Source organism: Psammomys obesus, unplaced genomic scaffold (genome assembly GCF_907164565.1).
Source record: "Psammomys obesus unplaced genomic scaffold, mPsaObe1.curated_primary_1811, whole genome shotgun sequence".
Classification (NCBI taxonomy): domain Eukaryota; kingdom Metazoa; phylum Chordata; class Mammalia; order Rodentia; family Muridae; genus Psammomys; species Psammomys obesus.
The window spans coordinates 13,172,697-13,188,276 of NW_026585895.1; the positions used below are offsets into that span (position 1 = coordinate 13,172,697).

The window sequence follows — 15,580 nt, forward strand, 5'->3', positions numbered from 1 at the left end:
TCACTCCTGCTCCAGGGAATCCTGGGCTTCTGACCCACTGCTCATGCACACGCCCACAAGCAAACACACACAAGTCATTCCAAGGTCAAAAATAACTTCCCCCACCACCCAACAAAGGATAATCTTTGCAGATATATCTATTAGAAGTAATGAAAGATAGTCTTACAAGGCAAATGAAGATGACACCAGTTCATCACTGTCCAGGAGAGAGGGAGAGAGGGAGCCTCAGACAACAGATTGAGAGAATCAACTACCCCATGGCAAGGCTATCTTTACTTGAAGATGAATCAAGCTATCTTAGCTTGATGCCACTGAATATTCAAATGATAAAAACTCCTTTTGTTCTAATTCCTTGCTCACCAAGCAATCGTCTGATTATAATTTGGCTTCCCATGTGGGTAGTCTACAGAGAAACAATGAGCTGGTCAGGGCGGCAGGAGTATCTGGGCCCTTCTGCCAGTTTAGGTTCTGACTGTAAATTAATAAATTGACATTCTCCAATGTATCAGTATCTCAGGAGCCTGTTAGTTACATTCACATTCCCTTGTCTAATCAATTCCAGTAGCTGACAAGATTTGAGTTTCTAAATATGCAAAGAAGGCTTGCCGCTGGCCTGTAGCAAGTTCCCGAGGTAAGCGCCACCAGGTGAAACTGGGTCTGCATCGTCAGTCAGCCTTCCTTCATACCTCCTCTCAATTTCAAACCATATTCTCATTTTAACTTGTCTATTATATGAACATTTCTTTTTATCTGTTTGTTGGTTTTGTTGAGACAAAGTTTCTCTGTGTAGCCCTGGCCGTTCTGGAATTTCATCTGTAGACCAGGCTGGCCTTGAAGTCAGAGATCCTCTTGCCTCTGTCTCCAGAGTGCTGGGATTAAAGACATGCTCCACCGTGCACAGCTCTTTCAAATTGGTGAAATTCTGTAATATTGGTGTTGCCTCTATAATATTTAGAAGACACTTAAAATCTCAAAACACCAAACTTGAAAGTCCACAAGAGAAGTGCATTAGTGGGTCTGCAAAACAGCAGGGAGAATGAATGAGCAATGACAGTTTCTTTGGTGTAACCTGGAAGATGGGGATTTCAGGTCTGTTCATTAGGTGACTGTTTCAGCAGATCTTAACACACCTGCCCTGGGTTATTCTTAAAGGAAGTATTTTTGGGGGACGATGTTTTAATGTTTGCATAGTATATTCCATGGGAGGAAGTGGCAGGCAGATCTCTCTGAGTTTGAGGACAGCTTTCTCTGCCTAGTGAATTCCAGGACAGCCAGGGCTATGTAGAGAAACCTTGTCTCAAAAATAAACAACAACAAGAAGTTCAGATGTATGCAGATGATCATGACCATCCACTTGTGTGTGGTTTTCTACACTGCAGATAGCTTACGTCAGAAAGTACTAGAGCAATCTGATGAACCTGAACCCCGGGCTAGGTTTCACACTTGCCCACCAAGCCAACATCAGAGGCTTCTACAGTGGAGACCACTCTAAAGTACATCTGAGGTAGTAGCACACTGAGGTTTCCGAATTCCACCCTGACAGGATTTACATAAAGAGGAAAAGAGGAAAAGAAGAATCTTGCCTTGATACTGGGGAGAGCCACACCTCAGCGCATGCAGAGATAATGTAGCAGTTAATGACTCGCTCTTCCACGTTAAGCGAGTTCAGTTCCTAGCGTAGGAAGGTACATAAAAAGGAGAGGTGGAGAAGCAAGACACGTGGAGTCTGTTAAGGGTACAAATGTGAGCAACTGCTTTTAAAGGCTTAAAATGGGGCCTGGAGAGATGGCTGTGTGGTTAGAGCCTGGCCGCTCCTGTAGAGGACGCAGGGTTAATTGCCAGCATTCATATGGTGGCTCAAAACCATCTGTAACTCTATTTCCAGGGGATCTGATGCCTTCTACTGGCCTCTCTGGACACCAGGCATATATGTGGTCCACAGACATACATGTAGGCAGAACACTCTCACTCATAAATTAAATAAATTAAAAAATAAAAGCTTAAAATGGAGTTGGAATAATGTTTTTAAAGTGGTTTTAAGATACTGTCTGGGGCTGGAGTGATGGCTCAGTGGTTAAGAGCACTGTCTGCTCTTCGAAAGGACCCGGGTTCAATTCCCAGCACCCACATGGCAGCTCACAACTGTCTGTAACACTAATTCCAAGGGATCTGACACCTTCACACTAATGCACATAAAATAAAAATATTAAAAAAAGAATGTATAAATTAAGATACTGTCTACTATTCATTGGCATTCATTATCCATGAACATGTGTATTAGTCATTAATCCAACACAGGGTGGCCTTCGATCAAATATTTAGAAGGTACATACATACCAGCAACTAAATAAGGAGCATAAGCTCAAGTGTGAATCCACTGACTCTAGCTGCACAAGTGTGGCTACCTACATAGTTACCTAGAAGATTGCTGCTGCTTGGCCCTTCACAGAGCAGAAGTGTGCGGAAAGGATAGGCTAGAAGGTGGTAATTCTTAGTCCTTTTTTCCTTCCAGGGCTGGGGACTGAACCTAGGAGCTCATGCACAGTGGACAAGTCCACTATTATCACTAAACAACATAAAAACAAGTTAGGCCGAGGCAATTCTTCTGACAACACTTTAGGGGGTTCTTGGTCAATGTGATGTAAAATACACTATTCTATGCTGCTAGGAAGGTGTAAGAGGCAAGGGCAAGGTACACACCATGTATGAGTGAGTGAGAGAGGCAACAAAACTTAACCTAATAACAAGGGAAAGAGCTTTGCCTCCCTATCTTTGCTACCCAAATCTCTCCTGGGACAGGGCAATGGCTGAGCGACAGTGGGGCCTGAGTGCATGACGACCAGCCCTACCCGCCACCCAGCACGGTGGCAAGAGACTACCAACTCTGTACTTGTGCACTGTGACACAAGCACATCTGCATTCACACACACGCACAATACATAAATCACACAGATACAAACAAATAAAAGCAACTTCTAGGTGGAAACACAGAAACAAAAATATGAACTATTAGTGAACCACAAAACCAAGTGCCCATCTGTCTATCAGTCTGCTGTCACAGGCAAGATCCCTCTCGAGGCAGGTGAGCTCTTCACCTCTGCACCCTGGGAAAGTGTACTCAAAGTTCAAGCAGATAGGGAGACAGCCAACCGGAAATCTGACTCTGTAAATCAATGACTCAGTCAGTCACCAAGTGAAGATTCTTCCAATAGCCAAAAAGGGAAAGGAGCTGGCCAAGAATGCAGCGAAGACAGGTCTCTCTAGACTCTAACAGGGTTAGGACATGAGAAAGCACACCCAGAAACCTTGCAACTTATATGGGTATTTAAAGCCTATGTGGGAATGGAAGGTTTCATCATTGTGATTTTGCATCTTGTCTTGTTTCCTAGCACATTATGTATTTCCCCCCACACACAGAGTTGTCGGCCATGTACTACTTTGCTTATGGCTCTGGGAATCTTCTTTCTCTACCCTTTCTCCAGCGTATGATCCCAGGATGAATGAGCTGGCTCTGACCCCCATTAGAGTAAAGCCTGCCACATGCTGGACATGTGTTAAGCACTTTTCTAGATACTTCCTTCCTTAGACTCAAGGGAAGTGCTATCTTTGTGTCTGTTAATGTCAAAGCTGAAAATGCTCAATTTTAAAAGGCAAGCTTTACAAGGCTGTTTTCTAAATTATTTCATGTTAGACTGACAGAGGGTCCCTAAGACTGGACAAGAATGACCAGTGAGTGTACTCTGGACGCTGAGGCCAGGACTTAGTAAACACAGAAACCGGAGCTCCCTACAGCAGTAGGCATCTCTTAACAATACTAGATTTTCTCAAAGATCTTCAAGAACCACAGCCTGTCTCTACACTTTGCTCTATGGCAGAAGATTTAAAAAGTGAACATTAAGATAAAGCAGATGGACGGGAAAACGAAGCTTAAGGCACAGCTTATGTAGACGAGGCTATACTGGCTGCAGTTTCACCAGCAGCACTACGGTCCTGCAGGAGAACTAGAAAACAAGCAGGTCACGCTTATAACAAGAGGTCAAGCAAAACAACAAAGTCTACTCTGGAGGTCACGGAGTTCCCTAAGCTCTGTCTTTGAGACTGTCACTGGCCAGGCCAGGCCAAACTACACTCAGTGGAATTACTGGAGGACTAGGAAACACTTTTATCACTAAGTGGGCAGATATTTCAAGTAACCAGCTTACTAAGCCTCAACAAACCAAACTGGTTATACTACAGTAAGAAAACAAACCCATGCGTGTCTCCACAATGATTTCTTGATGATTCGAGTTTATTGTGTAGCCTATTGTACAGGACTTACTGCAAATGGTCTCTGTCTTTTCTCTATTTCCCAGCAGCTCTGGGAGCCACTGCAGTCCTGAATTAAGCCTCTTAGCTCTCCACAGAGCAAATGAAAGGCTTTGTGTGGAGCTGGGTAAAATTATATGAGGGAGTACAGGAGACACCCAGGAGCATCTTCCCAACAAATTCAGAGTAAACAAATCTTTGCTTGAAAAGCCTAGAGTAGGAAGACTGGTCTTCGATTTCTTGCGGGGTCACTCTATCTGTCAGCATCTTAATAGCAGCACCCTCGCACACCGCGTAACTCCTTAGCAGGTGTCACTTATTGGGAACAATTCCAAGACATCTAAGCTCTAAGACCCGAGTCTTTCCCTGCAGTATTAGAGCACCACCTTGTGTCAGGAAACCGACCGAATGAGCAGAATGCTGCATTTCAGATACCTTAGTTGTCCAAAGTTTTACTGTCCAGTCAAATGATGAGGTGACAAAGAGATGTGAGAAGTCTACTGCTCCAACAGCCGCGTGACAGTGGATTCCGGTGATGGGTCCCTGATGTCCCTCAAACATCTCACTGATTCCAGCTTTGCTATTTCATAAAAGTGAAAACGTTAGGAAACTCTCTTGTAGGTACACCATATATCATTTTCTTAACATTTTTATTATTCATTTTTAAGACAGGGTCTTATGTAGCTTAACCTGGTCTGGAACTTATTTTGTAGGCCAGGCTAGCTTTGTACCCAGAGATCCACCTTCCTCTGCCTCCAGAGAGTTAAGATTTAAATGCCTGCACCATCACACCCAGCTAATATGTATCTTATTGTGGGTTTATATAGCAGACTGTGACTTAATTTCAAACACAATTCTGTGTTCACAGTTCATCAGCGTAGCTTATGCCAAATGCCACTGTATTCAGATTTGATAACACTACTAAAGGAGAAGGGACCTTCTGGAGCCATAAACACCACGCTGTTGACAAGAGAACTCAGAAGACCAATATCCACGTTGGTAGAACAGGACAAAGGGATGCTATGTAACAGACAATCTGGACTAATTTAAATCAAAAGCTTTGAAGTGAAGGTGATCTGTATTGGAAATGAGGTCCAGATGCTCAATGTTTTTAAAGGACAGCTAGACAATTTCCAAACAGGCTGAACAGCAGGAGAAATATTAGTCTAACATATGTCATGGCATTGCTATACCATTATCAGTAGGCCTGGACTACAACTCAAAGTTCAAATAAACCCAAACAGAAACCAGGTGACAGCCCCATTTACAAACCTGGAGGCCGATCAATGTCGGCTGCACACACACTGCATTTCTAGTTGCTGAACAGACCGCCTACCAGTAACTTCTGGGAGCACATGCACTCACAAATCCCGACAATAAACCGCAGCCCACACAGTCCAAAACACGTGAATCCAAACTACTACAGTTTAAAAAGAAAATTTACTTAAGTTTTAGGTGCCTGAATTAATATGTCACAAGTCTAGAAGAGGATTCTACTTAAATACAGAACAAATTGTTTCAATGAGATGAGTCAAGAGAAGAGTTTGACTAGCGGCTAGTCCCTATCAGGCTTTACCTGCCATGGCGGCAAGCTGTGTACACAGAACCTTCCTCACTGCCCACAACAAAGTTGTTGACGTCTCCAACGGGGAAGGACATAGACGTGACAGCTACAGCCTTTGACTGCTTATGAACCAACTCCATGCTGTCCTACAGAGAGAAAGAGTAGAAAGTGATTTTGTAAGGCTTTAATTTCAGATCTTCATTAGAAAGCTTCGAATTTTAACTGGCTTACAAGCTACTGTTTTAACACAGTATTAATATAAACCTACCTCAGTTAAATGAAAAAGGTTTGATAAGATACATTTAAACTATGAACATTTATTTAGGTTACAATCTGTATACTAGTGTAAAAATAGCTTCTGATGAAATGCACACTGTGGTATATATAAAATTAAAAACCATCATTTACTTCAAGTTCTCATGTTTCTAGGTTTTACCGACCTGTGGATGGGAAAGCATGTCCAAACTCCAGGAACAAATCTTCCCGTCAGTAGAGATGCTAATCAGATTGTGAGCATTCTGTGTTCCAACAACATTTACACAGTAGACAGGGTGCTACAAACACACACACAAAGAGTTTCAAAGCTTTTATAAAACAGACAACAAAGCCCAGAAAAAAACTAATCTAATTATGGGTGTTCCATTTCATATCAAGACAGTGTTGTAACCTGACAGCCCTGTTTTGCTGCTCCTGGGAGCCGAACCCAGGACCTTGAGCACTGCTGGGACAGCAGTGCTGTCCATCAGTGGTTTGCTGCTGTTCCACTAATAAAAGGTTGTCTCAGAAGAGAGTCTTAGAAGTCTTAGAAGACTTCCTGGTATGCCACATACAAGGACGCACGTTAGGAACCCACTTTGTGGGTACACCACCACCAGTGGGGAGGGCATGCAGACGTCTGATGAAGTAACCAGGTACTTACTGTGTGTGCAGCGGCTGACAGGGGAGTTCTCTGCACGGGAGTCCTTTTGTTGCTACGGTTATCCCAAAGCACAATTTGGCCGGAATATGTACCCCCAACAACAAGGTTGGGATGAAATTTTGCGAATGTAGCAGACATTACAGCTGACTGCAAAGAAGTAGAATTTTTGTATTTAAGATTTAAGTGGGAAGAGTCTGGTGAATTAAAAAAAAAAAAAAAAAAACCTACTCTCTGAAACATTTCTCTTTCTACTGCTTAAGGTAGTAGAAGTTTTAAAAAACAATCCATTCCATTTTAATCTTCTAAGAATAAAAATAAGAATAGTTTTTGTTCAAAAGTCAAATGTGATGTTTATATGTTTACACAATTATCAAACAAAACAAAATTTGCTTCAACCAATTACAGTTTTTAAAGGAAAGATGGCTTGTGACTGACCTCTTACTCTAATATGACAGTTAAGAATACACTAGTTTTGATTCAAAGTCTTTATTTTGGATTATGCCACTATTAAGACTTTAACTTATACAATCAGAAAGAGTCACAAATTCTAACCTTTTGCTAAATCCACTTAAAAAAATCTACATCTGCTTCCTACTTCAACCACATGTTTTTACTTAAAGCTACCTAGTGCAACTCCTCAGGCCATGTTTAAGTGATTCAGTGGGCTGATGCCTAATTGTATATTCAGCAAGAAGTCCCAGAGAAATTCCCCATGGGAAAGATGTCTTCCAAAAGATCCCTTCGATGTGGTCAATCACAGTAACAGAAAGTCACACTGCCAAGGACTTCAGGTGTGATTAAACATGTGAGAGATGCTAGGAAAGCTATAAAAGGCAGATTATATTGAACCAAGAGTGTTCCGCTTTCCGTTTGACGTCTGTTTGCAAATGTGGAGTGGTGCAGTAAATGCCAAGCCAATGAAGTCACGTTGTCAGGAAAAGAAAAAAGGTACTTGTCTACATTCATGACTGAATCGTTACATGTGGGACCACAGCTGAGTGACCATCTTACCTGGCAATGGAACACATACTCTGGGGTAGTCTTTTTGTACTTCATATTCCACACGAGGGCCACACCATCAGGCTCATGAGGAGCTTCTTCATTGTTATTATAGGAAGCCACAAGTAACTCTGGATACTGCTCATAAGAATCAAGTGTGGAAAAAGAGGCTATGAACAATAAAACTATTTTATGTTCTTAAACTGTCTATCAGATTTTTCTGAAAATTAACTAACCAAGACGTTAGTCCAATTTTAAATTAGCACAATTTAACATTTAAAATGCTTAAGTGTTAAAATAGTTCTTTAAAATGTTTAAATTTTATATTAAGTGTTCTGTGGTTAATTAAATTAGCAAAACTGGGCTTGGGAATAAGGTCCTGAATTTCAAATTGAAAAGCAGTTCCAATTCTTCCTTCCAAGGTATACAAGTCAACATGACAATGACAACGTTAGAACCATCACCCGTTATTATTTATTTTAAATGACACACAGACATAATTATAAACAGTCCCGCAACTAAAATAAGACTATATACTAATTAGAATTTTTAAAATGAGTTAATAACAACCAGTTTTGCTATACTTTACCTGAGATGACCAATCCAAACAACTAACAACTCGATGCTTTGACCAACGCTCATCAAAAAATTGTCGATTTAATGATAGCTTAGCACCTGCTTGAATTTCCCTATAGAAAAAGAATTCCCCACAAAAGACAGCGTTATAACTTGTGCCACTCTTAATGTTACCATGCTTTTAGGCTGCAGAAGCTATGATCTTAGGCATTAAACATTACCCTTCTTTGTCTTCCAAGTCTCTCCCGCTGTAGTCAAAGAAGATGTTAATCTGCTCAGAAAGGGCTCTTTCTACAATTCTTGTAGAATGGTCAAAGAAACTTAAAAATTCCTCTGAGTGTAAAATTTGTTGCTTTTCTTCTTCAGTTAGTTCATGAGGGGGAGCTAGGGGAAAAAAAAACAAAACATTTTTTTGTTTTGTTTTTGTTTCTGTTTTCAAAGTATGATTTTGGCCAATTAAATCCTGTCAACTCACTATTACAGTATGGTTCAAGTAAGGCAATACATTCTTTTAAAATAAAAGTAACCTCTTTGATTTAGAACATTTTATTCTACTTTAACTTATAAGTAGTAAAAAAGTTTTAAGAGGACTCAGCAAAAACAAAAAACAAAAAAACTTAAATATGTTAAGATACCTTTGCTATCACTCTCTTCGTCTTTTTTTAAAGTTTTCTCTTCTTCAGGCTCAACAGGAGGTTTAGGGGTTGTTACATCATCTTCCTCCTCCTCATCTGAACACGAGGAAACAACAAACAAAGAGCAGCTTAGAACAGACATTGGCGACTGGTCCTGATGTGGCATCCAGAAGCATCACGTCCCCCTCAAGGTGGAGCAGAGCCTCAAGGGAAGGACAGTGTACGAACAATGGAATTTTACCAGCACCAACACAGAGATCTGCGGAGATAGCTGTAGTGCCTCGTCAAAAGTTACCCTACATTCTGTAACTATGTACAGAAGAAGTGAGAGATACGTAGGCCAAATTCCTCATGCAAGTCTTTCAACGCCTCCAAGCATTACTATTCTAGACAGAACAACATGTGACTCCTACACAGCTCTGCAGAGCGTGTGACACACTAATGCTGCAGAATGAAGAAAACCAAATGTCTCCAACAGCCCGCAGAGATGGCTGCTCACTTGTGATCTGAAACCATCAGTGTCTGAAGCACCCGCCTAGGACACAGCGATGCTTACAACTCTCAGGTTGCTATTTGAGAGGCAGATTTTAAAGATAATAGCTTTGAGATCACATTTTCTATTCTGTCATTTTAAGTGCAAGTCTCATTATCTATCACTGTATGATGTGGCAATAAGCACTTAAAACAGTTTTCTTTAATTTGAATAAAAATAAATGGAAATATGCAATGTTTATAAGTCTTTAAAATTCTCAAATTTCATAAATTCCCAAACCAATATATAACTTAAAATAATTTCTTTTCAAATGTTACAGGGCATACAGCCCTGTCTACCATCTCTTTAAGCTACAAACCAAGGCAGATCTCATACAGATAAGCATGTGTTTCTCGCCCACGCACATCTTAGTTGTCTATTAGGGAACGGCAGCAGGCATCTGCACGGAGCACATCTCCAGTAATGAAAGCCTATTCAGCAAGGGGACTTTCCTTGTCTGTTCTAGTCATTTCCTTGACCCATGCACAAAACGATCTAAAACCTACACATCCAACCTACACAAAAGAACGGTCAAGGATGGGAACCAGCTGCCAAGTCACGGTCCCAGCAGTCAGGCCAGCTGACTAGATAGCAGCAACCAGATGGCACCGCTGGGATTGTCTTTCTGCTGCAAGGTGGCAAGGGGATGGCATAACATTCTTCCGCTTGACTGCTTCCAATCCTGTGTCTCTCCCCAATGGTGAGCCTGTGCAATTACCCACACTCCAGGAGGCTACAGACAAGCCTTTACCCTGCAAACAAAATGCAGCTTGTAGGCCACACCAGCTGCCAAACCACACACAGTATTAGATTTAGAGAGCTAAGAAAATCTTTCCAACTCTATAGTATGAGCAATAAAAATATAACTGTACCAGTGCACAGAAAGCTTTAAATGACACTGTGTAACGCACACAACGCTACAACCTCCAACTTAATCAGAATGATAATGACGTATGCCAATCCTACATTACTTGAAATTGAGCGATTTTTACGTCTGACAAGTTTACAGAACTGGGATAAATGGCACGAGTGATTTCAATATATGCTCATACTTTTGAACCAAATGGTGAAGGTTAAAATTTTTCCTTTCAAGGGCCTCAATCAGCCACAAAGGAAAACAGTAATCACTGTCTTTTCAGCCAGCCCAACCGCATTTGTCAGCCCTTTCTCCGTCAATGCAGCCGGAGCAATCAACCTGCCAAACATTCAGAATGGAAAAACAATCTGAAAATACAGGGTATAATGCACCTGCCAGTGAAAATGGCCATTTCAAGAAAAGCTAGTGATCTCAGTGACCCTGCTGAGGAGGCGGTGGCGCAAAGGGGAAAGAACACGTAAAAGAATTCTTAGCGATCGCCACTCTCTCGCACACTGACACTTCCTTACAAAGCATGCCAATTACAGCTTTTGTGCTACTTAAAAAAATGGAAGCTTTTTTTTGGGCAAAATAATCACATAGAGAAACAGAAAGACACTACTCCTTCTTAGATGAATTCTCGTACACAAAGGATTATTAATCTGAAAACAGTGTGCCTGATGGTGACTCTATCTTGTATCTATCTCGTATCCAACATTAGGATGCAACTCTGCCATAAAACAATCGGCAGGGATACTGAAATAAAATAATTACACTTACTTATAAGTTGACTTCTAGACTAACAAAGTGTCTCTTTTCAGGAAAAATTTACTATGAGTGGTGCTCTCAGAATCCTGTGCCTTTCTTCTTTATTTTACAATTAGTTTGAGAAAAAAAAAAATGTATCTCACTTTTTGCAAATACTGTCAACTTTTCTAATCAATTCTAGTGACCAGCTAGCTCCCTGGATGTAAATCCTAAAGAGAAGGCTGCAGGAGTCACCATGGACAAGTCATTCCCGAACATGGCGACTCATCCAGTCTCCAGGCCGCACCCCCTCCTCCCTCTACCTGTTGTGCTACACCATTTCCATGTACTATTCCCAAACACAAGCGGCAAAGTCCTGTCACAATGCAGAGTTGGCATCTTTTAGTGCTAAGTGACCCCCCAGCTGCCTGGTTAACAGGAGAGATTTTGTTTGTAGACGCTCTTTCCTTTGGAGGTATTAAATACAGGTGAAGTGTGTTAGCCGCTGGTCTGCCTGTCTGCTGTGCAGCATTTGCCAAGCCACACTGCAGCTGGGTGCTTAGCAGCAACTCTTTCAAGACACCTCTTAGAACTGTACTTTAGAATAAATGAACATACATCCTTTTCTACAGTGATAAAATATGGACTTAAAAACTATAATTAGTACTTAAATCAAGCTTCAGAAAGGTCATTAGATGAAATAATTTCCTAAGAATATAAAAGCAAACAGTCTGCTAAAAAAAAAAAAAAAAAAAACAACTACAAAAATGGGCTGGTTTTGCTATAAAGGATACCTTAAGTAATCACCTACATATATATGTATATATACACATGTATATATAGGTATACACATATATACTACCTAACCACATATATTAGCTACATATATGTGTAAATACAAACATATACTAGGTGATTTACTATATACGTGTATATACACACACACGTCTATATATAAAAATATGTGTGTATGTGTATGTGAAAGAATGTTCCTTTGAGTTGGCATGCCCTTCTTACTAAGAACTCTTACAGTGTCACCTATGGGTGTCACGGGACCACCAATGTGGCCCCAGATCCAACCCCACAGTTGTGAAGACTGCCTCAGATACTCCTAGTGACGTGGTAAGCTATAACACCCTGAAAACTGGAAGACTGGAAAGTGAACAGGAAGGCTGAGACGCCACATCAATTTACTGATGAATATTCATTACTACATGCTAAGTGGTTAACTCCAGGCTTTCCCTGACAGAGAAGCTAAGGTTACGGGCTGAGGAGTAAAAGGTGCAGAGAGGCAGCAGTTACTTTCAAAATGACACATCTCCTGTCAACGAATGCTAAAACTAGCTTCAGTGAACCACTGAGTTTTCACTTGCAGTTAACACCAAAACTGTGATGCACTTTCCTGAGATGAAGAGAGAACTGTTCTGTAAATGAAGCTGCACCCGGAGCCAACAGCAAGGAGTGAAATTCTGGTTGCGAGAATAATCAGCAAGGTAGTGTGTTAATCAGCTAAATGATCTGTGAAGCGGGCAGCTTCTGCTCAACTGAGGAAGGTGCCTTCTGAGCAGGCGCTCTCATTTATAGGCCACTCATACTTAGGATATGTTTAAGAAAACTTCTGAATATTTCTACAATAGCTGCATTTAAACAGTAATATGCAAGATCTTAGTACACAGTAAACAAACACTGCAGCTTATAAATCTCTTATCATTTTCAGCATAAAGTTAATAAATCCTATCACTATACAGCTGTTGGCACAGTTCATTGTTAGTCTTATTGGCATTTAGCCCTTTGAGTTGATTTAATATCGTGATAAATTTCTAACTTAAATCAGGAAATTTGTTGCTCATAAAAATGATTCAACTTACAAAATTTCAGCTTATAAATAACCCTGTAAACGTCTATCAGTATTGCGAATTCCCCAATCATTAGTTTAAAAATCCAGACCAGACAGGAAAGATTTTCCCTTAATATTTTTCTAAATAACCTTAAATTCTACCCATCCATCCATCCAACTATCTTTAATGTGTGTACACGTGTGGGCAGGCACGTGCTGGGCCCATGTGTGCCATGGTGCACAGGAGAATGTCAGAAGATGACGTGTGGCGTTAAACCCACCATGCAGGTCATGGGGGTCAAGGTCAGTCATCGGTATTGGCAACAAGTATCTACCCACTGAGACAGCTTTCCTGCCCCTACAAACCTATCTTCTGATACTTTCCAATCAAAAGAACATTTAAGACAACCTTCAATGGGACAAAGTTGTATCAATATATTGATAAGATTCATTCCTTTCTTGGTTTTGCTTTTTTGCATATATCTTGAATAGAACCACTTGTATTTGCTTAATAGTTTGGGTTTTCAACAAGGAAAACAGAGCTGACACTTCAATCATAAGCATTTTGAATTTAAATATAGTGTTGGGGAAATAATAAAAAAATAATATCCATAGGCCATTTGCTTTAATATAGAATTTGACTCAACACAGTATTTAAAAAAATTTTAGTAAAATTCTTTATTTTATGGGTATGATTGTTTGTGTGCATGTATGTCTGTGCACCATGTATGTGCAGTACCAACAAAGGCCAGAAGACAGCGTCGGATCCCACGAGGCCTGGAGTTAAGACAGCTGTGCTCACAGCAGTGCTGTAAGTCAGACGCAGGCCCTTCAGGAGAGCAGTCAGCGCCCGTCACCACCACTCTCCAGCCCCTCAGCATATCTTTTTTTTAAAACAGAAAATTTGGATTTTATTTTGACTGTGTGGTATCATTAGTAATCCAGTTATCTGTGATCTTATCAAATATTACATTTTTCCTGGGTCATAGTTTTATTCCAATTTAAATCCTTCAGTTCAAAATGAAGAATAAGTGACATAATGTTCAGTTTTACTTATAGTCTCACATACTAAAGGTTAAAACTAATTTGTTAAATACGTAATTTATTTTGGGGCTTTTTAAAACTTTATTTTAGATAAGGCTAATACGATTATTATTAGCTAGAAAGCCCATAAATTTGGCCTACAAGTAGGAAGTGTGTATTCTAGAAAATAAGATCATACAATGAAATTTACAAGTTGTTTACATGTAACAATCTCTGTCCAATATAAACGCTAATCAACAATAGCTGGCTCATTAACCAATAAGCAATAGATGGGAAATCCGCCCACATATAAAGTGGAGTGGAGGAGTGGCAGGCTGCCCTGCCTCTGACCCTGGCACTGCCCCCAATGCAGACCAAGGGCGGCAACTAACTTCCCAAGGGTGTAAACAAGCCAGTGAGGCTACAGAGCCTTTAGGGTTTCTTCCTCCTTTAAATCCTTTTTATAATTAAAAAAAAAAAAAAATCGCCATAGAAGTGGTGGATTAAAAAACATAATGCTATTTTCAAGAGTTACGACTTTTAAAAGGTGAAGGCAGGAACGTGAGTAGGAGGCTCGTGCCTGTGGGCACCACTCCTGCCTTCTGGAAGCTGTTTACCTGCAGAGAAAGGAATTGACTGAGGTCACATGGCTTTAGTCAATTTCATTCACAGTAGGTGCTTTAAGACATGGAAGCACCTTGATTCAGATACAGTGCCACCAACTCATGTAATGTGACAGGAGGAGGATAGCTAGACCAGAGAAAAACAAAGCGAAATGGAACTGCCCTTTTTAAAGGGTAGTTTGGCCACTCAGAAAAGGAAGATGGGAAAGACTGAAGACCAGCCTTCACTTCCTCACGTTACTCCTGCACTGATGATACTGCCTTCTGAATTCTGTTACACTCCAATTTTTTTCTTCATGGTGATTTTTTTTTCCTCTCAGGTAAATACAACTTTAAAAAAATGCAGTGCTTGGGCTTGAACCCAGTGTTTCATGAATGTGAGGCAAACACGCCACCACAAAGCAACACTCAACCCCTAAAGTCATTGTTAAATAGCAGCCAGCTGAGCTGAGTTTGAGGAGTGCTGAGTTAAAGCAATGAATGTAGTTAAGCACAAAGTGTTTTCATTATAAAAATCCCATATAAAGTTGTTTCTTCTTCTTTCCTCTAAAACTTCTACAATATGGGAACAAAATTTAATGTCATGAAATTAATTGTAATGACATAAAAAAACCAAGTTTCTAGTTTTTATAAGTAGTTGTACAGGCGATGGATGGCTTCATGGTCTGAGTGAGTATATGCTTCTCATTCTTCTCCACTTAGATACTCCAAGCTCTAACTAAATCACAAAAGCAAGGAAAGGTGAGATCTACTGCCTTCATATACACATGGTAGACACGCAACGAACTCAATGAACACTTGCTAGACTGTAAATGAACAGACATGGACTTTTGTAAAATGAACCTGTAAATCTAGTCTATGCAGACAGTGAAGATTGTGAAAGGACAGCAAAGCGGATGAACCTCAGTTCACCCACCTTGCCACTTGCATTTCTGTCAGTGAAGAAAAATTCTATCCTCTATTA

The 15,580-nt window shown here is 40.5% G+C and overlaps 1 protein-coding gene across 3 annotated transcripts in view; it reads right to left on the reverse strand.

The window, feature by feature from the left end:
• Dync1i2 (dynein cytoplasmic 1 intermediate chain 2) overlaps nucleotides 1–15,580 on the reverse strand; it is a 48,765-nt gene that overhangs the window by 8,008 nt on the left and 25,177 nt on the right. For all 3 annotated transcript variants that reach the window (XM_055600057.1, XM_055600058.1, XM_055600056.1), the window contains 8 exons: nucleotides 8,999–9,094; nucleotides 8,585–8,747; nucleotides 8,377–8,476; nucleotides 7,800–7,925; nucleotides 6,789–6,935; nucleotides 6,310–6,423; nucleotides 5,882–6,015; nucleotides 4,741–4,885 (listed from right to left, as the gene is read on the reverse strand). In XM_055600057.1, the coding sequence (XP_055456032.1) occupies nucleotides 4,741–4,885; nucleotides 5,882–6,015; nucleotides 6,310–6,423; nucleotides 6,789–6,935; nucleotides 7,800–7,925; nucleotides 8,377–8,476; nucleotides 8,585–8,747; nucleotides 8,999–9,094 (1,025 nt within the window). The remainder of the gene's footprint in view (nucleotides 1–4,740; nucleotides 4,886–5,881; nucleotides 6,016–6,309; nucleotides 6,424–6,788; nucleotides 6,936–7,799; nucleotides 7,926–8,376; nucleotides 8,477–8,584; nucleotides 8,748–8,998; nucleotides 9,095–15,580) is intronic.